This window comes from Mus caroli, chromosome 2 (assembly GCF_900094665.2).
Source record: "Mus caroli chromosome 2, CAROLI_EIJ_v1.1, whole genome shotgun sequence".
Classification (NCBI taxonomy): Eukaryota; Metazoa; Chordata; class Mammalia; order Rodentia; family Muridae; genus Mus; species Mus caroli.
The window spans coordinates 139,137,068-139,161,508 of record NC_034571.1 but is presented as its reverse complement, the minus strand read 5'-3'; the positions used below and the strand labels follow the sequence as shown (position 1 = coordinate 139,161,508).

General features: G+C 43.1%; 1 protein-coding gene across 2 annotated transcripts in view; it reads right to left on the bottom strand.

Annotated features, from left to right (window-relative positions):
* Nucleotides 1-245: 245 nt before the first annotated feature.
* Kiz (kizuna centrosomal protein) overlaps nt 246-24,441 on the bottom strand; it is a 113,861-nt gene continuing 89,665 nt past the window's right edge. For both annotated transcript variants that reach the window (XM_021151182.2, XM_021151189.2), the window contains 5 exons: nt 20,605-20,670; nt 17,914-18,000; nt 14,929-15,025; nt 756-799; nt 246-386 (listed from right to left, as the gene is read on the bottom strand). In XM_021151182.2, the coding sequence (XP_021006841.1) occupies nt 283-386; nt 756-799; nt 14,929-15,025; nt 17,914-18,000; nt 20,605-20,670 (398 nt within the window). In that variant the 3' untranslated portion in view covers nt 246-282. The remainder of the gene's footprint in view (nt 387-755; nt 800-14,928; nt 15,026-17,913; nt 18,001-20,604; nt 20,671-24,441) is intronic.

The following is a 24,441-nucleotide window of genomic DNA, read 5'->3' as shown; positions in this document are numbered from 1 at the left end:
TCACCATCCTACTGCTGCCATGTGCATCACACTGGCTCCTCACAGGGCTCCCTGGTGCTAGGGATCAACACCCCAAGCCCCTCATGCTAGCTAGGCAAGTGTTGTACTGTTCAGCTACTTCCCAGACCTTGTTCACATTTCTATCATGGAATCTCACTCGAATGATAGTCTGTTTTCCCCTTTCTCAACTAGCAAACTTAGAAGGATATGTTTATGTTGGAAATTACACCTAATTACAGTGATGCTTTGTTTTAAAGACTTTATTTCTAAGCATGCAACAGCTCATGTGTCATAAAAATCATCAAAATCATCAGGCATGTCATGGTCTCTAGGACGTAGAGCAGCTTCGATTTCAGAGTTACTGTCATCAGACTCCCCCCAGAAGGCTGGAAGAGAAAAGAACATGGCTTGTTAACTTTTATATTCGTATGTAGGAGTTTCAAAACAGCAAAGCAAATATTTGGTCAGAATACTGAACAGTCTAGCAGCACTGTGTCACCTGTACAAATTTACATACTTCATGCTATATTCTTCACAGTGTTCAGTAGGCAGGGTGCACCGATTCTGACAGTCAATGCCAAACAACCTGCACCTCCACGGTCCTTTCACTGAAGGTCCTGCTCATAGGCAGCTATGCGGGCTGTCCCTAGGCTGACAGGACATGGCAGAGTCCTCACACAAGGACACAGAAGACAAACAGCCAACACAACTCTTTTGGTCAAGATGAGAAATGAAAATTAGTGTCTATTTCTTACCATTTGACTTTATGGTGGTCACTGGGTCCCTTTTGCTTTCGTGCCTATAAGATAAGAAAGTGAAAATTGACAGCTGGTCTGAGAGTTTTTACAGGGAGCTGTTGGGGAAGAAGCGTTTATGGTAAGGAGAGAAGTTTTATATGTCCTTCCTAGGCTTTTAGAGCATAAAAGTGTCAAGGCTCCAGGTGGCTAGAGGCATCTGCTGAAGAAGCCCTGGCCTTCCATGGCCTCACCAGCCTCCAGTGCACTCCTCTTGGCAGCCCCTGCCCTGGGGGGAGCCTGGCCTACTGTGGGCTCCACTGGAGGGCCATCATGACAGCAGCAGGCAGGGGGTGGTGTCTGTCCAACAGTCCTCTGGAAAACACTGTATACGAAGTGTCAGTGCTTTCGAGCAAACTCAAAGTGGAAAACCTGAAGAGAATTCTAGGTGTTGAGGAGGAAGTTAAAGTACCTCAGCCAAATCAGCAACAATGCTAACAGTTTAACAAAGTCAGGCGCCCCAGACACATTGTGGGAAATAGCCAAGTGCTGCAGGCACCCAACATATCCATTGCTTTCCTCATATCCATTGACACAGATGCTAGAGTCTATAACTTTTGGTACCTAGCCTCCTCTGCTGAATGTAAGAGGACAAGACTGGCTCTTCCGAGTGGAATTTCTCAGTGTGCCTTTTCAGGGCTTTGTGAAATTTAGAGGGTTTAAAAGAGCCCTTCTGGGAGAATCACTTACATTTTGCATTATACCTAAATTCTCCAAGTCTCATGCTGAGAGATAAGTGGCCAATGAAGACATCAGGGGAGAAGCTTACTTTTCTAAACAAGTCACTGCCCTCTCATGGCCAGGACCCTGATCATCGTGAGAGGGAAACCTGAAAATTCATGCCCCCCTCCCCCTTCGTCCAAGTATGGTCAACCTCCAGCTTATGCATATACCCTCTAATACACTCATCACAGGAAACCAGGCTCTCCTGGGGGTCCATTTTCCATGCTCTACTGTGCCCTGCCATACTCCCTTGGCACTTGGTACCTGCTGCTGACCAGGTCCAGCAGTAGTGCCCATGGTCATTCTCTACAAACAGCACAACACCCCTGTGACCTTCTGAAAGGGGCCAACAGATAGGCAATAGTCAAGCTACCACTGGGGCGGGCATCAACAAAGTGAGCCTCAAAGAATCCTTTTTATGTAAAGTCTATAAACACATAATGACCCCACGTGGGCTGGGATACTATTTACCTACTTCCACTACCCTTGTGCTGGGTAGCTGGACTGGGTGCCGGAAGGCAGAGACAGATTATTAAAATGCCGGGACACAGGTAGTCTTCAGACAGCTGTGCTCTGCATAAGGGGATGCACAGGAAGAAGATCAAACCTGTTGTCAGCTGGGACTGAGAGGGCAAAGAGCCTGGGGGCAAGAGAGGGCTGAGAGCTGCAGGGTCCCCAGAAGGCAAGGTGCTTCTAGTTGAGAAAGAAGACACTGTAGGCCTGGACTGTGGAACGGGATGTAACAGCTGAATGTCTTAATGCAGGAGCAAAAAGACAGGGACAAGCAGGCCCAGGCCAGATCCCTACAGCTTTGGTGAGTTCCAGAAACAAGTCCAGTGTACACCTGGTAGTCCCCCCTTGCCTTCTTTCAAAACAAATTGTAGTCAAACTCACCATCCTTCTTGTGTGGTCTCCACCCCACCAGGGCTTTCCTTTCTCTCATATCTCAGCATATGGTATCCCCAACTTTCTGGTCCCCCAATATCCCTTGCCAAATATAGTCAACTTGGCCTCCTTAGCAATTCCTTACATATGTTTATCACATTGGCAGACACACTGAGAAACTCCAACATGGATGCTTGCAATGGCTTCACTGATGATACCACATCTAGTCTGTCCCTCTGTTATCCACCTTCCACTGGCAGCAAGAGTGAGATGCTGGATACAGAAACCTTACATTTTCTGATGAAAACTCTTTAATACCTTCCCCACTGTTTTTGCAAGAAAGACCTAAATGCTGATTGGTGCTTCCCAAGGTGGGCTCCCAAACAATGCTGGGCTTCCTAGTTCGGCATCCCCCTGCCCCACCCACTGCAGTCCTCAACAAAGTTGCTGTTTTCCATCTGTTCCCTCTGCTAACTGATAGGCTATTCTTTACCCTCCAGGCTGCAAGCCGAGACCATCTGTGTTCCAGGTCACCTGGACAACCAACTCCTTAGCAATTAGCAGGTGCCTGGGGGTGAAATGGATAAATGAACTTTACTAAGCACAGGGCCCTACTGAAAGGCTCTCGATCAATATTCAATGATACAGAATGTGACCAGCCGTGTTTCTGATTAGCATGTGACTTCAGAATCAGGTTGTTTGAGTTGTCTCGCCTGCCAATCCAGGGTGAAATAGCCAGGAGAGGAAAAGAGGAAAGAAAATATAGCCTAATACAGTGCTTCAAACGTGGCCATGGCCTTTTGTGAGTGCCCTCCATGCAAGTGAGTGCTTGTAATCACTCATCAAAAGGGAGTGAACTGAGTCAGCATCAAGGTCAGGTCCCACCGTGGGGATGTGACCCACAGAGCATGCCAGGGACCCTCCTGCTTTGCACAAGGTATTCTAGGCATGCCATGTCTCTATGAGGCAACTTGAACTTACCTTTTCTGTTTGCTCTGTGGTTATGCAGTGTGGCTTTGAATCATTTAAACCATTATAAGCAGGAAACAACATCAGTGAACTGTGAATTAGTTGTACAGTGGTTCTAATTGTCAGTTTTCCTAGTCTTCTTACAAGAAACCTACTTCCTAACTACATAAGCCATAGTTCATCACTGAGAAAGGTGAAGATGCTCTCAAGCGTTTTCACTCTACCCAGTGTCGGTTTTCTGTAGAAACCCATGTCTAAAATGGATGTGACACTGTAATTCAAGGTCAACATTTATTATGTACAATTCTTAGGTCTTAGGGTCAACACTTCTTCCATGTGTCTCACCCAATATGCAAAGAAAAACGACAGGCACAGAGGAAGGACTTTCCTTGGAGTGCTGGGCAGAGTCAACTTGTTAGTCATATAGAGTAAAGTATATGTGAACTTCCCCTTTCAGAGTAAGAAATTAGGTTTGAAGTTCCAGGCTATACAATTAGCCTATCACTCCACCAAAGTGCTTGGAATCAGACTGCCTAACCTCCACATGTATGTGAAAGCAATACATCTACCTTGTAAGGCAGAGGAAGGCCAAGGAATTTACTAGTAAATGACTTGTAAGTTACCAGTTAGTAAAAAGTTCAGGCTCTGTGGGCCACTTAGTCTTTCATAATTACTCAGGTCTGTGATCACAGCTGCATGTAAATGAATTGATATGGTTGTACCTCAATGAAACTACATATAGGGACAACGGCACTTGAATTTCATGTACTTTCACATGTCATGGAACAGAACTTTTCTTTGGGCTAGTTTTACAACCATTTAGAAGTGTAAAAGCTGCCAGGCAGAGTGGTTAATCCCAGCACTGGAGGAAGGCAGAATCAGGCAGATCTCTTGAGTTCAAGACCAGCCTGGTCTACATAGTGAGTTCTAGGACAGCCAGGGCTATATGGAGAAATCCTGTCTCAAAGAAGGATAGACAAAGAAGCAAAAGGTAGAAGTATAAAAACCACTCAGCTCATAGTACAGAATCCCTCCTGAGTGTCATTTACAGAGCCTTTTACAGATCTGGGACATAACAGCATAGAGCTTCCAATACCCAACTCTGTTTACCATGTACCCTGGGCCAGTTCCATTGGTCTCTGAGCACCAGTCTGGTTGCCTATAAAATAGATCAGCAATGCCTTCCTTCTAGTGTTCTGGTAAGTTTACAGATGATCCCACATGACAGCCTGTATGAGGTGGATTTTAGCAAGCAGTGCCATGACATTTTTGACACATCTGGATGAACAAAAGTCCCTGGTCATTGTGGCATGCAGGTATGAATTCCAAGTAGAGATGACAAATCAGGCACAGAGCAAAGGAAAACTAAGGTTTGGGCTGGACTGAGAGGAGACAGGATTAATACACATTTTCTTTCTAAGTAGCCCAAAAGGTAGGAGCACTGAAGGTGACACGTCAGACTCTGAGAGGTAGAAAACTGCCTTCCTCCAGTGGTGGGCATGGCATCTAGTTTGAGTTTCGTTTGCTCATTCAATCATTCTCTACAAAAGAATATAAATAGAATGGTGTGGAAGACATGAGTCACATTTTGAGCTGGGACAGCAGGGTACAAAATTCCAGGCACCTTCCAAGAAGAGAAGAGGATTCCCTGGGAACTAGCTCACAAAGGAATAACAAAGACCACAGTTTTGTTATTTTGTTGTTTGTTGCACTGTTGAGGATTCAGAGAGCAGCTCTGGCATTACTGTAATGGAGAAGCAGATGGTCTCATTGAGTAAGGTGTAAACTGCAACGCTAAGGCAGGAGAGAACGCGGAAGCAACGTGGCCTTCTCAGGATCCACACAGGCAAAATCTCACCTAGCACTTCCTATTACCACCTGAATTTTATAAACCCTCAACACTGTAAGATGCCAAAAATGCAGGAGGCTGGAGAATGCCTGCAGCTAGGAAGCATGCAATCTATAGAAGACAGGTCAAAACCAGAAGCAATGAACGTGTAAGCATATGGTGACTCAGAGACCAGGTGATAGAGTAACTCATGGTAGTGAGATGCCTACAGGATTCCCACTAGATTACAGATGACCTCGATCAGCCACTATTGGTCAATCCAGAAAGGAAGGTTTGCAGAGATAGCCTGTCTCCCAAAACAATCTGTCCTGCTAGAGACAGACAGTTTCTGGAAAGAGACTATGAACACCTACTGAACACCTACAGCCCTATGGCTGCACCACTCCCCTCCTTTCCAAGCCCCTCACTTGTATAAAGGGCTGCAGCCTCCCTGCTCCCAGGCCCCGCAAGTTCCCTTGCTATGTGTGCCAATAAACATAGTTCTGTTGAAAGTGAGACTGGTTTCTTTCTGCCTTCTGCCTCTTTCTGCTGCCTCAGAAGTCTAACATCAGGAGCTGTGTGAAAACAGGTGGTGAGTTCAAGAGCCTGTAGACAAGTCTGTGGTGCATCTTCACTAAGGACTGACTGCTGTGGGAGGGCCCAGTCCCCTGTGGGTGGTGCCACCCCTGGATGGGTGCTCCTAAAAGAAAGAAAACTAAATTCAAGACTTCAAAGCCCTAGCCAGAAAGTTTATTCAAGGTCCATGACTCATGCGGCTTGGGCTTAGAGCAAAGAACAAAGGCTGTAAAGTCATCCCAGGAACCAACTAGCCATAAAGATAGAGAAGACATACAAGAATGTCCGGACTGGCCCGGTGCCTCCCTATCTCCCACCCTTCTCTCCTAAGTTAAATGTTAACCAGATGGTCTGCTGTTACCTCAATCTGCATGTACAGTCTCCTGATGTTTAAATGAACCAATCATGTGAAACCATACCAATTCCTCCCCCAGCCCCACCCCTTTTCTATAAAAACCCCTAGCTTTCAACCTCGTGGTCAAATCCACTGTCGACCCGGAGCTCCGCCATTAAACTACCTTGTGTATTTACATCAAGACGGTCTTTTTGTGAGTCTTTGGGTGCACACTGAATCGGGAAATTGAGTGGGAGTTTCCCCACTAGGTTCTTTCACTCCTAGTACAGATTGGATGAGAAAGCAGGGCAAGTCAAGGAAGGTCTCTAAGCTGCATTCCTCCATGGTTTCTGCTTCAGTCCTGTCTCTGGGTTCCTGCTGTGAGCTTCTGCTCTGATTTCCTTAAGTAACAGACTGTGGCCTGGGATGTGTAATCAAATACATTCTTTCCTCCCTAAGTTGCTTTTGGTCATGGTGTTTATCCAAGCAAACTACAACACTCACTAAGTTGGAAAGTCTAAAAGAAACAGATGCATGTCTAGATACACGTGGCCTACCAAAACTAATAGTGTTGGCAGAGGTTTCAAGACAGCCTAGTATTGACTATGGCATGCGGTTGTGGTTGCTAGGGGTCACTCTTATGCAGATCTCCAATGAAAAGGAGAAAGTGGGGCCAGGAGAAATACAAATGTACAGTGTGAGGAGAAAAGGAACACCAGGGAAGAGGGTGCCAGAGCCAAGTCCTCAACTGCAGGAGATGAGCTGGCTAAAGAAAAGCCTGCCTGCTGCTAAATGGAATGAAGGAGTGGTGCCCTCAGGGCAAGATATGGCTTACTGAGCTCCCAACTTGTAAAAAGGAATCAAAGGAACACTAAAGTCTTGAAGGGACCCATCCACAACAGAAAGCTGGTGCACTGATATTGAAAGAGGGGGCCAAGTTCCAGCCCCAACAAGCAGAACTTGGCAGCTTTGGCCATGTGGTTCTGGCTTAGTCAAGGATACAAAAAGGGTTGTGGAATCTCCCTCCTTAGCTAAAGAAAGCTTCGTGTGTCCCTGCATGGGGGCTGAGCGAGGCCACTGCATGAAGCTGTGAAAGTGAAGCCTGGATTGTGTTGGAAATGCCAGATTTGTGGGATACCTGCCAATGAGAGCTGCAGATTGGTGTGGGACCAGTCTAAGAGAAAGAAATGTGTTGCAGTCAACAAAGCTGAAAGGAGTTGGAGAGCTGACGAATGCTTTGACACCACACTCGGAGATGAGATGCAGGACTTGGAGTTTGTCCTGCTGCCTTTTGTTCTTGCTTTGGTACAGGATTTCCTCACCATGCTCTCTTTCCAGTCTTTTGAAATGGTAAAGTATTTTCTGTGCCACCGTAAGTTAGAAGTATGTGATCTGCTTTATTTTTAATTTTAATTTAATTTAATTTAATTTAATTTAATTTTATTTTATAGGAATTACAGTTAAGAGATTGCCATGAGTCTCAATAGAGACGTTTTTCAGCAGTTCTAGGACTGTGGTAGACTACGGGGATTTTTGAAGTTGAACTGAATACATTTTTGCATTATTATATAGCTACAAGCCTATGGGGGTCAGGAAGTGGAAGGTGGTGGTTTGAATAAGAATGGCCCCCACAGACTCATATATTGGGATGCTTAGTCACCAGGAAGTTGAATGGTATGAAAGGATTAGAAGGATTAGGAGGTGTGGCCTTGTTGGAAGGAGTGTGTCACTGGGAGTGAGCTTTAAGATATCAAAAGCCCATGCTAGGTCCGGTCTCTCTTGCTCTGCTTTCAGACCAGGGTATGGCTCTCAGCTATTTTTCCAGCACAAAGCCTGCCTGACACTGTGCTTTCTGCCATGATGATAATTGATTGAGCACCCAAGTAAATGCTTTCTTTCATAGGAGTTGCCTTGGTCACTGTGTTTCATCACAGCAATAGAACAGTGACTAAGCCAGTGGCTCAGTAACAGTGAGACTGATTTAAAAAAACAAAACAAAACAAAAATCCTGGAGGAATGGGAGAGACTTCCATCAGTTATGAGAGCACATGTTGCTCTCACAGAGGACTAGGGTATGGCTCTTAGCACCTGCATGGCACTCACAAACATGGATAATTCTACCTCCAGGGGACCCAGCACCCTCTCCTGACCTCTGAAGACAACAGGCACACATGTGGCACACAGATATACGCAAGCAAACATCATACACAAATATAATAAATGCATTAAAAAAGGTCTGATTTACTAGTCCAGGCCTAGATGGATTCACTGGTGAATTTTACCAGACTTTCAAAGGAGAACTAATACCAATGCTTCTTAAACTATTCCATAAAACAGGAAAGGAACATTTCCAAATTCTTTCTGTAATGCCAGGATTTTCCTGTGTCAATAAAGGTACAAAAACAAGACAAATAACAGACCAATCTCCCTAGTCATGGGCGCAAAAGTTCACTACACAACGCTTGCAAACCAAATTCAGTAAGACATCAAAACAAAATTAAAAACACTCACAACCTACAGCCAACACTGCTACAGTACACAGGGAAACGTTAAAGCAGTTCCAGTGAGATCAAAAGAAAGACAAGGCAGTCTTCTTTCTCCACATCTACTAAATGTCCTGAAGGTCTAAGCTAGAGCAGAAACACCAGAGAACCAAATAGGAAATGAAAAAGTCAAATTATCTGTGCTTGCAGATTCTATAAAAAAGAGACCCTGCAAACTCCACCAGAAAACTCCTGGAACTGATAAGCACTTTCAGCACAGGGCAGGGCACAGAGTGAACTATAAACGCCAGCAGCTCCTCCCTTATCTCACTAACACACACTGAGGAAAGGGGGAAGCAATCCCTTCACAACCGCCCTCCAGCCATACATAGCCTTGGGATAAACCAGGCCACGGAAGTTAAAGACCTTTCTAATGAAAACTTTAAAATACTTTAGAGAAATTGAAGAAGATATCAGAAGATGGAAAAAGTTTCTATGCTCATGGATCAGTGGGGTCAATATTATGAAAATTGCTATTTTGCCAAAATCCACAGATTCGGTGCAATCCTTATCAAAATTCTCGTGCTGTTTTCTATGGAAATAGAAAAACCAATCTTAAAATTTATTTGAAAGCACAAGAGACTTCTGATAGCCAAAACAATCCTGGGGGTGGGGGGAGGTTTGGAGGCATTATCATACCTAATTTCAAGGTATCTTACAGAGCTATGGTAACAAGAACAACATGGTAATGAACAGACACATAGATTAACAGCCACAGCTATAAGATTTCGGGGCCTAAAAATAAACTCAAGACAGAAACCTGGAGGCAGGAACTGCAGCAGAGGCCATGGAGCGAAACACTTCTTACTAGTTTTATTTCTTACGGGCCTTGCTCTCCGAGGCTTACTCAGCCTGCTTTCTTTTACATCCTGAGACCAGGCTCAGGATTGCCTACAATGCGTTGGGTTGGGCCCTCCCATATTAATCATCAATCAAGAAAATGCCTCACAGGCCAATCTGATGTGGGTGTTTTCCAATTGAGATTCCTTCTTCCAAGTGACTCTAGTTTGTATCAAGTTGACAAAAACTAACCAGCACACTGAGTGTAAATGAAAACCCCATAGGGAACTTGGCACTTTGTAAGAAAAAAAACAAAGTAGAACACACTCCAGTTCTGCCTTCAAAAGTACTCACTGAAGACAAGGGCACCCGTCGGAGGGCACAGTTGGGAATGCTGCCTCAGGTCCCTGACATACACCAAGAGCCTCCACATCCTCATGAAGGGCAAGACCAAGACAAGTCTCCTCAGCACACAGGCCAGAGCCAGGAAAGACCCCGTGAAGGCTTCCGGCAAGCATGCCCACCTCCTTCCTGTTCCCTGAAACTGTGCCTGCAGATGGATGGCATTGGAACAGTTTGGGAAGGCAATCTAATTTGAAGTGAGCTAAGATTTCCATTTGAAAATGCATACGCCTCTCCTACACATATCACTTGTAGATAACTGGATAGAATACATACTGTCCCGCAGACCAGGAAGGTGATCCAGACAGAGGTGAGGCACTTTGCAAGTGGCTTGTATCACGAAGAAGGCTTGAGTGAACCGCTGAGCACTCTCTCAGAAAGCCCAGCAGTTACCCAGCTCTGCTGATAAACCTGCCAGACCAATGAGAAGCTCACATGGGGAGGGGAAACAAGCTCCTATACCTAGCTAGGTGGTGACAGAAATGCCATGGGGCCACTAGAATGGTATATGGCACAGCCACCCTTTGCCCAGGAAGCATTTGGGTAGGCGTATCCCAGCCAAACAACAGAAAGGCCAAAGGCATGGAATAGCATGTTGCATTAGGGCATGGCATCTGACCTGGTACCATGAAGGACACCCTTTAAGTCTACATAGTCGGCCAGCAAGAGCACTAGAATGTGGCTGTTCTATCTGGAGGGTGCATGCAATAAGCCTCTCAAAACCAGCAACAGCAGAAGAGCTGGGATGGGGCGTGGTACTCACTTCTGGTCCTGAAAGGTGGACAAATTTGGAGACTAGAAGACTTGGGGAATATGGTAATGTTAGCAACAGACTGACTGCCATTCCCTCCCTTACACAGGGGGAAAATCCACATCCCACTAACAAACACACCTGAATTACTGGATTTGGGGTCCACTTGAATTTGGCAATTAACTCTGAGGTTCCTGCCAAGAATACAACTTGTGACGTTGAGGACAATTAAGAAATGGTCCTCAGTGGGACTGTCCTGTTCTAGGGCCTAATTGTAAGACTGGAGGGCCAGTGATATCGCTTGGTCAGTACATGCCTACTGTGAAACATGAAAACCCAAGTTTGGATCCCCAGTGCCCATGTCAAAACTGGATGTGTGTCTGTAACTCTAGTGCTGGGGTCACGGTGGGATGGAATCAGGCAGCTTCTTGGAACTCAGTGGCTGCATCTGGGCAAATGGATGAGCTTCAAGTGCACTGAGAGAACTTGTATTGAAAAATACGGTATAGAGCTATCAAGAAAAACATCCAGCATTAACCTCTGGCCTACACACACACACACACACACACAGGCATGAAAGGAGAGGCAAGTCCACCTATGAGAAGATGTATTATCTTGGCTGTGAACCACAAAAATTTCTGTGGATTTGTAATCAGTATTAAAAATTTTCAAATAGCATCTTTGGCTGGATTTTCTTTCCTTCAAAAATAGACATTTTTTTCTGGGAAAAATGTAGGAGAAAAAAACAACCCAGAAAGAAATGAAAGTATAAATAATAACCATACCAACAAATCTCCACAAATACCAGTCTTAAGTTTTAAAGGTCGCCAAGTCTGAGGCTGTTTAAATTGACAAAGTCTGAGCGCCCCCTGATGGCCAGTTGGAGCTCCTACAGCACATGCTGTAATTTTTGCTGTCCTTGCGCCAGCTAGTTTACTTCTTCCCGTCAAATAAAATGACTTTTCTTAACTGTAAGGTCAATGCAGACTTCCTAAGCTGGAGATGGCGATGTGCACTTTATAAAGGTACATGAAGGTCTGCCAGAAAATTTTCGTTTTTACTTCAATGGACAATTAGTATCTAAGTATCTTTATACTGCTCCAGGGAAAATAACAAATGACCAGACAAGAAAGAAAAGCTGTGGCCACCAACTGATCATCAGCTGCACGTTGGCGCCCTCCGCTGGCCAATCCCATGGCTGCAGGGCTGGCAAGAAATGCCACCCACGGTGGCCCTGTTAAGGGGTGCGGGTGGCCCGCTGACTTTTAGTACCTTTCCCCTGGGCAATTATGCTGCAAGCACACACTCTTTTCTTTCAGCAAAAATCTTATCTTGATTCAACCAGAAGGCCGGAGTTACAAGGGAACCGGTAAGCTGAACTTACAAGGAAGCTGTGAGGATACACTCTCCATTGAATAAATGGATCCTGGAGAGTGAAGCCGCTTCCTGGGGAAGGTAAAGAGAGACAATGTTTGCAGAGGAGAGGAAGCTCTGGCATGCACCCCGGAACAAAAGGGAACAAGTGGTCTTTACTCGGAGAACAGCTTCCTATTAGGACTCACTCCTTCGTACATCATGCCTTTCATCCCCACTCAACCACAAAATGATTTTACTGAAGCAAATACAATGGTAGAAAAAGATTTACACTGAAAGAATCTTTAATAATAAACTGTTGCCGATCGGCCTACTTGCCCGTGATTTATAATACAATAAACATCGGATTCTATTACGGCTCATACACTGAAGCCTCTGCTCTGCAAAACGGCATCTAAAAGCGTGGGGACGCCGCCGCCGTCACAATGAAATGAGCATGTATAAATGTGCTAAGAGTATCTCTTTGCATCTTTTATAGCTTGTGTGTATTAATCTGTAACGCTTATTAAGAAAGTCATTGCTATGCAAAGCAGCACCCAATCCCTTTCTCTGGCTTTTCAACAGAGTGCACTGTTTAGCCAATAGGAGGGACCCTCTGGCCCTCATTCTGCATTCATCACAGGCAACATTTGCACAATGTATCTCTCAAAGGCGGCTGAAAAGAAGGCCTTAATACTCATGTAAACAACTGCAAACCAATTACTTAATGAATCAGGCCCACACATAATGAGGTGCAGACAAAGAGCTATAAATGCATTTTTGCGCCCAAGCCCCTGCTTTAAAGTAAAATCCCTCAGCTGTAGTTTGGGCTTAACTAGCACATCATAATTATTGTCTCTAGGACATCAGAGGAAGCCATTTTTTTTTTTAAGGTCCAACAGGGTCTTTTTTTTTTTTTTTTTTTTTTTTTTTTTTTTTTTTTGAGATTGCTCATCAGCTCACTGACAAAACAGAGCAAAGAAGAATTTTTAAAAGTGCTACAGCAGCGTAGCACTGTTATGTTTATTCTCAAGTACTGGGTTTCGAGACCACTTGTAAAAGCAATAAAGCACAAGGAGTGACTGCAGTAAGTGGGATCCTTAAATGTAAGCCTCTAAGAAATTTCAGCAGAGCCAGGCACAAACAGCAAAACCTGAGCTCTCCAAAGCCCAGGGTGGGGTATTAACAATAAGAGAGCCAGCACAAGAACCAAACTGTGCGGAACAGCACACCAAGCCACACTCACCGTTCAAAGCCTTGCATGCTAGATTACCATCAAGTGTCCAGAACTGAGGGCTCCTGGAGGACCTTTTAGTGGGTTTCTTTTTCTTAAAGGGGCCTGATGAGATTACTTATGATTTATTTGAAAATTAATTTCATACAGAAATATAATAACAAGAGGTTCCATACTTTAATCTGTAGAAAAACAAAGTCTAATTTTCCTCTGTCGAACTGGGGCTAGGTATAAATGACCAGGCTGAGAAAATGTCCTATCTGATCCTATTATTTTCTAAGTGTGTTTAAGAACTTCTCAAAGGACCTACATAAAGAACTTGTCTTAATGCTAGGCACTAGTGGTGCTCGCCTTTAATACGGATCTCTGTGAATTTGAGGCCAGCCTGGTCTACAGACTGAGTTCCAGGACAGTCAGGGCTACACAGAGAAACTCTGTCTCAGTGTGTGGGATGGGGACTTGTTTTAATGTCTTTAAAACATAATGGGGACAAATACTTCTGACAGTCTTAAAAACTAAAGGGATACATTTTTAAGCCAAATGGTAACATTAAAACTGGAAACTATCTGTAAAATTTACTGACCTTTAAAAATTCTCTTAAAAGACATACAACTTGAATTTATTGTATAACCCAATGATATAGTATTCAACATTCTCCCAAACCCAGTAAGTTCCTACTTTCTCAAAAATACAAACAAAAACCTGGTATTAAAGGTAATTTCTTATAAACAAGAAAGCATTTTGGATACTCATAAAGTTTTGAGAAAGTTAACCCATCCAAGTAGCCCAGGTCCTAAAATACTGCCGTGCTTCTGTAAAATACAAATGAACAGATTTTTTTTTTCCATTTTCATTTCCTTTTAATATGACATTTCTGGATCAGATCATTTTGTTATTTGGACATTACACAAAGCAGAAGCGATGTAAAGGTCATGTTTTAACATTTTAGCAGGGTCAAGTAGTAAATTCAAAGGTAATGCAGTCATCTAAAGGACACTTTTTTTAATGAGCAATGCAAAGGAGGCCTGCGAGGCTGTTTGAAATAGTATTTACTCCAAAGTAAAGGAGTAGGCGCTGCATCAGGCAATTGTTTAGCTTCACATTATGAATGCTTCCTAAGTGACTGGAAGTCACTGCATTATCACTATCAGAAGCTGATGGCAAATTCAGCACAGAACTCGCTTATTATAGCTCACAAAACTTGCAAAAAGTGTTACATTTTAGCAAGTGTGAAAAGATACATTCTGTCCTTTAAGGGGAGTAAGCAAGGACACATAAGAAGGAGTGAGTAATGTGGCTGGAAGACTTGCTTTAAAAAAAAAAATCCATACATAAAAACTAATACAGAGCAATTGCCGAACGGTCCTCTATCAATTGTCTCAGAAAGAAGAAACATGCCACTTTATTTCTCTTAAGGCCTGATGTCTTCTCCCTGCCCTTTTCCTGACAGCCTCCTTTGTGTGGTCTCTAAGCAGTCCTACTGCGAGCAGCTGTAGACGCTAATTTGTGGTTCACTGAGGTGTCAATTGAGTCTTAAACCAAGGAAACAACAGCTGCAAAACAATACTTGGCTCTGGGGCAAATATTTTCAAAGGTAGACTAAAGTTTCAGCTGTTATTTTATATAAACAAAAAACCCCAAACCATAACCCTCCATCAAGTCACACACAAAATAACACGCAGCCAGGGCTGAACTCATTGCGTAGTGACATTTCTCATCTTGTTACTGCTATTCAGAAGGGGTTTCACGACTTTACCTTGACAAAGGACTTCCTTCACTAGATGAAAAACTAGCTTCCGAGGCGATTTTGTGGGCTGTCTTTGTTGTGACCATGCTGCCACCAATATCCAGACCTGTGACAAACACAGCCAAGGGGAGTGAGAGTTAGCCACCACAGTCTCGAGACACATGCACACACAGTCTCCCAGAAAATTTGGAAACTCAAGAGGAAGATCCTGTTCAAGCCACAGAAGGTTTTGGGGGCTTCTAGGCCCAGAGACAAACTACTCATAGAACACTGAAAAGAAACGGGGAATCTTCTTTATAACACTAAAACTAAATGAAATGAAATGGAAAAACAAAGCTCTAACTACCCACAGCGCTCAGCTTCATTTCTCACTTTAACCCCTCAGTCCCTTGCTGTAGTTGGGACTGAACCTGAGCCCTCCTCAAATGTGCTAGGCAAGCACATGACCCAGAGCTAAGTCTTCAGCAAGCTTTGCTTTAAATGGCCAGGATGTGCAAATAAGAGCAAGGTTGATCAATTCACTTTGTTAGAACACAGGCAGGGATGGATGGCTCACCAAGACAGCAGGTACAGGGAACCAGGTCTCAGACATAAACTGACACTCTGGGATGACAGGCTCCTACACTATCTACTCTTAAGCCCTTTGCTAAATCCTGTTTCTTATCCCACCAAGAATAAATTTCCACTAAAAGCTACCAAGGCCACTCTCAGCCTGTGTTGAGGATGTGGATACACAACACACTATTTTCCCTGGGGATGGAGGCTGGACTGTCCCCACTGTCCTCAGCCTTGGATATTTTCTGAGGCACTTGTTTTTAATGGGCAGTCACCCCAGATCCTAGAGAGTACACAGGCAGCTTTGCCACAGGCTTGCTGAGCTGCTCACCTGTGAATGGTTTGCCTGCATATAATCTCTGTGGCAAGATAACTCTTTCAGCGCCATGCCCACGCTCAACTCAAACAGGGTCTCCACACTTGTATAGGACAGGACTTTGGGTTATGAAAAGTGGGGCTCAGAACTTAAGTGGGTTTTCTCAGTAACAGATCTGGAGACAGAGGCCTAAAACATATAACTCAGAAAGTAACTGAGATAGGAGTGCTCCTTTAGGAGTGAGAGGTGAGGCTGAGATCCCCACCCTCTGGTTTTTAGTGGGAGGTGGGGTGGCAAGTTTCCCTTCACCCTGTCAGATAGTCACCTGTTCTCTGCAGCTCAGGGGACTACAGGGCAGTAGAAGGCAGGGGAGAGTGAATGCAGGGCACTGTCAACGCTAAGAGCAGCCAACAGCATCAGAAGCTCCTGTCAATACTACACCAGACTTCTGGGATCCTTTCAGGTATCATCGTGAGATAGACCGAGGAAACTGAACCTGCCTGTGCTTAGCCATACCACCTGTCAAGTGCCATTTCATGTATGAAAAGTTTAACAGAATAGGATCAAAATACATTGTATTAGTATATGAGCTGCTCAAAGAATAAATATTATTTGAAATAAGCTATTAATATATTTAATAGTAGCATAATTTTTATAGATAACCAAGAGATGACAATTTATGCCAAATACTTGTCTTTTGTACCTGCCAATTAGGTATCAAAATACACTTGCCATCTTGCACACAACTTTAATCTCAGCACTTGGGAGGCAGAGGCAGGTGGATCTCTGAGTTCAAGGCCAGCCTGGTCTACTAAGAGAGCTCTACCAGCCTGAGCTACAGAGAGAAACACCATCATGAAAAAAAAAAAAAAAAAAAACCCAAAGAACCAAAATACACTTGCCCAAACTACCTGCAGCCCCACCTTCTCAGCTCTACATGCCTGCTGAGCAGTTCTGCTCTGAGCAAGGCATTGCTCTCCTGAGACCTCATTTATAAAATGAGGGCGTTGGACAAACGCCTCAATTCAGACTGTATGTCCCAAATGTGACCCGCACTAAGATCTTTCTGAAGCATAAGTGGCATACTGAATCATTAAAGCAACCAAAATAAATGACAGTGCCACTGATATTACTAAAACATGTATTCTCTAAATACAGACAGATAGCACATGCCTTGAAAAAGTATCTGTCAGAGGAAGACATGTTTGAGATAACTGGAAACCTGAATATGGTTCATGAATTATATGAATTGTAAGAACTCACTGTGCAACTCTGATATGAGAAATAGAGTATGGTGATCATAGAAAATTAAAGCCACTCTGAGCTGCAAGGATGGCTCAGTTGGTGGTTAAGAGTACTGGTTCTTCCAGAGGACCTAGGGTTCAATTCCCAGTACCCCCATGGTGGTTCATAACCAACTGCAACTATGCTTCTAGAGACTCCAACATTCTCTTCTGACATCCATCAGTACCATACATGCACATGGTACATATTCACATTGGCAAGAACAAGGACACACATAAAATAAAACATGTAAGTCTAAAATTTTAAAAAATGCATATATACTTTCTTCTATATTATGTTCCTTCTATAATGGATATTAAATTGAATATATGAAAAGAACATATAATAAAATGAAAACCACATGTACAGTGGGAGAACGTAAGAAAATTAAAATTGAAATGAAACCCTAGACTAAAGAAACTATGTTTAAGCCTAAATGTTAGCTTTCTTGGAGTCTACAGTCCTTTCATTATAACACCGGAGAATCTCCCAGCACTCCCACAAGAGTGGACATGCAGCACAGAGCTGTCCTTACGAAATAAGGAGATATAGTAAGGAGCAGTTTTGAGTATCTTCTGCAGGAGTTGGTGAAAAGATACCTTCATGATACACCAAATAGCTTCATAGGGTCTATGAGAGCTATTACCCTGCTTGGCCGCATGTAGCCAGAGGGCCCCTCCAAATGCTTGTCTGTTAAGGATGAAAAGTTCTTGCTCACTCAAGACTCAGTAATACTCATTATAAAGAAAACTCTAAAACCATGCTCTCTAAGCATCATCCTGGCTGCTGCCCCCGGCCCCCAGCCACAGGATTCAAGTGCTGAATCTGTCCCAACTTACTTGAAAACTGACTTTCAAATCTCTCTTCAGCTTGATTTGAATTGTCCTGAAGGGTAGACTTCTTCAGTAACTGGTAGGCTTTTGTTTCTATAGATGAAGAAAAGCAAACTGTTCATTAGTATTTCTTAAATTCCTTTATGAGGCTAACATTTCTCAGATGCATGGTCCCCCTAATTAGGATCTCTATAAAAGGTAAACATTTCTGAAATGCACGCTTTCCCTGTGGAACCCAATCTATCTTCAAACTTGTAACTTCCTACCTCTTCCTCACAAGTGTATGTTTCAAATAAAAATTGAGTTGCACCTAAATTTTAAGACTCAGGGGCAAACTTTAAGAGTTCATTTGAGGCTACAAATTTGTCATTTCAGTGAATCTGTGTATAGATTCACTATCAAAATCAATCAAAATTCACTATTCTGAGCTTGCAGAAGCAGCATCCTGGTAGGAAAGTCTCTGGGCTCCAGGTCCTGATTCTCGGGCTCTGAGAGAGGGGAGAGAGAATGCAAAAATCTCAGGAGGGTTAGAGGCAGACCTACTGGTCAGATTCAGTGAAAAGTCTAATCTCAAGGGCTAAGGAAAGGGTGGCTGCCTACAGAAAGCAAAGCTAGGTACACAGAGGGATCAGCAAAGCTGCAGCCACAGGTACAAATTAGACACTAGGGAAAGGGCTCATTGAAAGGGTGAGGACCTGAACACTGTCTGGAGGCTATGTGAGCCATAAGATGCTAAGTGATGGTGGGCCAGCCTCAGACTCTGCAGGCAAGAGGGCACTTTTTGCTAGAGGTTCTTGAACAGTTCCTTCCTAGAACAGTCTAGAAGGCTTAGTCAGGAAGCCAACTTCACAGTGCAAAAGGGCCAAACAATGCATATGACTTTTTTTTTTTTTTTTTTGGTAACTTGGGCCCAGGCTCTTCTGGAAGGAAAAAAGGAGAGCAAGGAAGTTAAAGCTGCAGTGTGCTGCTGCCTCGCCAATCCAGTTACAACACGTGAATAAAGGAGAAAAAGTCACATGCAGAAATAAAAGCTAGCCTGCTGCAAACATTGGACTAAGAGCCCAAGAAGCTCATCCCAGCTGCAAGCAAGGCATAAATCTGAAAATCTGAGGACTAGGTAACTGTAAAAGGCTTGATGTATACTGTACCCTGTGCCCCGGAACTCCAGGGAAACACTTCTCTCATTTGTAATGCTAGCCACTCAAGAATTACGGAGTAATTAAAATGATTAGATGAATCCAACATTTTAAAAGAAGCCAATTCTTTTCATATACAGAAGCATGTATATATGTACACACACACACCCTCAAGTTTTTGGTTCTGAATCCTGTAGTCAAGCACTATTATATATTCAACTTTATGTCAAATTTTAGCTTAAGAAATAGAAAATATTGCAGTTTAAAACATACAAGGCAAGGGGTCTACATCCCATGTAGTATCCAGCCCAAAGATTAAGACCTATTCTTTTTATTAATTCCATGCTGATGACACAATGAGGTAAATATATTTCCTCTACTTTGTTACCTAAGCTGCCAGAGCCCACTCATCCATCTTCCTGCAAAGCTGAGGGATCACTAAGAGGGTTGTTTTTTTTTTTTTTTTCCTTTTTGATATGCATTTTGGGTCTAGAAAATAGAAGCAGCTAGAGAAAAAAAGGTAAAAACATGCTGAATAAAGGGGGTAGGACAGAGAGGATGCTGAGGAGAGGAGAAAGAGAAAGCCTCAACTTCTTATCTTTTATTCTCTTTTATATGCAAATGTACACCTGCTAAAATACTCCTAAATCTACAAATAAAAAGAAAATATCTGATGAACAAGTGCTTTTAACAGCCCATTACAAGATACACATGTGTTTCCCCAGCCTCTAAGGAGTGTATGGAGGCAAGGAATCTGCCCATTGCTTTTGCAGAAATCCTTAATAAAAAAAAAGAAAAAAAAAAAAAGAGTTGGGTCTGGAAAGGAATAACAAAGGGAGACGCAGACAATGCTATCACCGCAGCAAGGGAACCAGACCTTGAACCCACAAAGAACCAGGGCGCTCAACTGAGGATGTTTAAGTACTGTTCCTATATGAAGTGGGCAGAAATTCTAAAATTAAAATTGAAAAATGCTTTCAGTAGAAAGAATGCTATGGTTCTATTTATTACTTTTCCTGTATTTCTACACATGTTAAAATGATTTTTCATCTTATATTAGATGCACTGACGAAACAAACTCAGTTGCTTTTGCAAAAATAACACTAAAAGCAAAATGGTATTTCCAAAATTAATTCAAAAGATATGTTATCACTTTAAGCCCATAAATCAGTTATCTAATAAAATGAAAAAAAATTGAATATGGGTGCTTTTACAACTTAGGAAATATAATAGAAGATGCTTGCATATTTAAGATTTCAGAGAAAGAAGGCCACATGTCTCTGATCTCAGGCAGATTCAGCATAGGTCTACACAGGGGAATCTTCACGTCTGGACTTCCAGTGCTAAACTTGTCCACCAAGAAGGAGCCTTGGGTTAGCAAATCCACTGTGAGGCTTCTCTATCTGCCTTCCCCATGAGTGCTGCTAATACACAAGAAACTCTCCTAATTCACAGGGGCTGCCTGGGGCAGTGTCAGAAAAGACATTTACATTCTAGTTTTAATCTCTGTGAATCAACTCAACAATTAAACCTGAAAATCAATTCGAGGCTTGTAACTGACCTTTCATGGCGGCTCCCAAGCTGAACTGAAACAGTTCTGAGGGTACTAGATCCGCCTCTCTGTGTCCTTCAGTTCCACATCCACCAATCCAAGACCAAACATGAATTAAAAATATTTGGGGAAAAATGTTAGTATTGGATATATACAAACGTTTTTTTCTCATCATTATATCATAAATGACACACACATACAGCATTTACATCATATAATGTATTAAAAGTAATCTATAAAGTATATGGAAGATGTATGTAGAATATGGAAATACCAAGACATTAGATCTCACAACTGCTTGCTGCTTACCACTGTTTAATCATAGGAGGTTAATTTTCAGTTCTCAGACTCAGGAAACATTTAACTTTTGAAAAACGTGAGTGATCTCTGTTAAAAGCTGGGTTTAGTGGTATAGTCCAGTGCTTTTCATTATTTCCCAAGGGCTCATGCAAGCTAAGCAGGAGCTCTACTACTGAGTCACACTCTCATTTTCAACAGTTTTGTAAAAACATTTCTAGCAACTGATACTCAATAATTTATATGATGGGAGGAATCAGAAATATTAACATTATCTTTCTTACTTATAGAATAGCCAGGAATAATGGATATGAGGTGACCCAAATGCTAGCAATGTAAAATATCAAGAAAATCCTTCTCAAACCCTATAGTGGGCCGAATACTGCCTTCCTCACCTTCAAATTCAAATCCACTCAAACCTCAGAATATGATCTTATTTGGTAATAAATGATTGTAGATGCATTAGTTCCGGAAGGCTAGATGAGATCACCCTGCACTTTCACTGGTCCCTAAGCCCAAAGACTGGTGTCTATTCCATAGGAGCAGCAGACACAAAGACACAGAAAGAAGGCAGTGAAAGCAGAGGCAAACAGAAACACTCAAGAGATGCATGCTAACATGAGTCAGAACCACTGGGAAGAAATCTTCCCTGGAGGGAGGGCTGATGGTACCTTGGTTTTTTGTATCCTGAATGGTGACATAATAAGTCTATTAATTTTGTTTTCATTTTTGAAATTTTGCTGCTCAGGGAAGCTTCACATTAATGCCAATGCTGTTTCTGCTGCAGCCTGTTGAGGATCTGGGACTACAAGTTCAGGGCATTGCAGCCGGCAAGCTTATGGTACCATCCATCGGGGCAGCTGGAGAAAAAACAATGCTCTCCCTGACTCCCGATTTTGTCAAGCTGTCTAAACCCTCACCTCATTGGAATTGTCTGCTAAAGGTCCTTTGACGAACTGACCCACAGAGCCTCTCCCAGCTGTAGACTCCTCCTCCACAATTCTCAACCTAGAAACTGACTTGGATGTGTAGTAAGATGCCTATGCCTGGGACTTACACTGGTCAGTTCTGATGCAGCACAGCACAAAAAGCCCACATGGAATTTTACTGTGTATTCACTGGGAGAATGTCTCCTTGGTTAGGAGTTCATGTCCTCAAATGCAGGACACAAACCAACAGCCCTCCTCAGAAAGGTCTTTGTATTCTTTCACATCCGAATTAAAATCCTCTGTCCCCCACCTGAAAGCAGCAGGCAAATAGGTCCAATGGCCGAGAGGCAGAGGTGCTGACTACCATGGACAACAATGCAACAGATGATATCCTGGTTTCACATTTGTTGCAAGTTCTCCGACCTGCACAGAAGATAACATGTCTCTGCTAATTCTTCCGGGTAAAGCATTGCTGGGACAAGGCAAGACAGAAGCATTTTTAGTGAACTTGCCGTCCTGGAGGTTATATGCTATTACACTTGGGTGGCCCAAACTTGTCACTGCATTCTTTCCTCCTGGGGTAAATCCAGTCACCAGTGACAACCTGGCCATTGTATCTTTTCAGCTTCCTTTCAGCTTGGTATAAAACAGAAGCTGTAATGTTTGGGGAAGTGGTGCCAGAACCCGGAACCCAAGCAGCACCCTGCAAGTAGATGCTGACCCGCACAGCCTCTCCCCAATGCTTCCGTGTGATGACTTAAGAGTATTCCAGCTGGCCAAGGAATATTGAGGAGGAAGGGCACTGCGAAGCAACACTTTTAACACAGCTTGACCATCAGAATTGGTGTTAAAAGAATGAGAGGCTGAATGGACATTCTTAGAGGCTTAATCCTCTTGAGATAAAAGCGACGGCCCTTTTCACATGCAGCTTAAGGAGATGAGTTTTGCCAGGATGGGCACGTGGGGTGGGAAAAGTGGTGGTGGAGTGAGTGACTGAAAGAGATACTGTTCTGGCCTGAATCAACAAGCATTTAAGGAAACTCCTTAATTCCCCACTTTAATTCATTTGTTTGACAAATTGAGGGTTCACTCTATGGCACATACTATGTAAGGTGCTGGGATTTTATGGTTTTAATATAAGTTCTATCACTTGCTTAAATGAAAGCTTGGTACTGAAAGGGACATTGGTGTGAATGCAAATAAAATGTCATCACTGTGGGTGTGCGTACTGCAGAGGAAGATGCTCTCCCATAATCTTACTAAGCATTACTTCCTTCCTTGCTTGCACGTTTCCAGGGAAACTGACCAGCCCATCCTGCATCCTTCACATGGTTTCAGAGGTCCCGTTGTGCTCAGGCCTGGCCTACTTTATAAAAAGCTAGCCTCTTTTTTTGCAAGCTGTTCACTTCTCTAGGTGTAGCGAAAGAGAAAAGAAATGCATGGCTGCTTATCACTGCTCCCCAGAGCATCCTTGTTAAACTCACCTTTTGCCATGATACACACTGAGGTCTACTTGACCCAGATGCCCTGATACTGCTGCCTTTCTGCTACTAACACAAGACTCAGGGTGGAGGAATGGAAACACTGAATCCTCAAGTTTGAGTTGGATTCTACATCCACTGAGCTGGTCCCAACCGTTCTAAGTTTCTATTTGACCAGCAGGATGAGTTACTCAAATTGAGTCCTAATGGATTATTATGAAAGTTAGAGCCAGGCAGTGGTGGTGCACACCTTTAATCCCAGCACTTGGGAGGCAGAGACAGGTGGATTTCTGAGTTCGAGGTCAGCCTGGTCTACAGAGTGAGTTCCAGGACAGCCAGGGCTACACAGAGAAACCCTGTCTTAAAAAAAGAAGAAGAAGAAGAAGAAGAAGAAGAAGAAGAAGAAGAAGAAGAAGAAGAAGAACAAGAACAAGAACAAGAAGAAGAAGAAGAAGAAGAAGAAGAAGAAAAGAAAAGAAAGTTAGAAATGGTTGAGGCTTACTGAGGGCAGGGACAGTCTTTTCTGTCCTTGGTATCCCAAGATTCAGTCCAAGTAATGGGCTAAATATATTAAACATATAAATGGTGTATTACTTATCATATACAGAAACACCTTTATAGATTTAACATTAATCTTTGTTTTATCTCAATTCTTTAGTAAGAACACGAGACTAATAAAAAGGGGCAGACTGTTAAGAGAAGGTGAGTCTGCAGGAATACTCGATTTTGTTGACTGGGGAATATGTGCTGTACAGGGACAGTCCATATAGGAGAAAACACTTTTTCTACGATGACTTAGGAAGCAGATGCCTTTGAAGGGATAATGAATCTTTAAGGGTGAACGTCTCTGCTAAGGTGGCTTAAGTTTGGGAGGATATAAACAAATAAGAAGGGGAAGTGATGACATTAGAATGTTGGTTCACTGATTCTCTTAGTGTACAGAGAGAGCCACAGCTTCAGCATGAATGAGTGACATATTCTATAAACAAACATTCCTTCTCTAGGCCTTGCTGTGGTTCAGGTTCTCAGCCCAGAACCTCATACCTAGAAGACTCTTGGCTTTGTTTTATTAAATAAAGAGCTAGAGAGTGCCCTTGCTACAGACCTACACCCCACCATTACGCACAGTGAATGGTGCG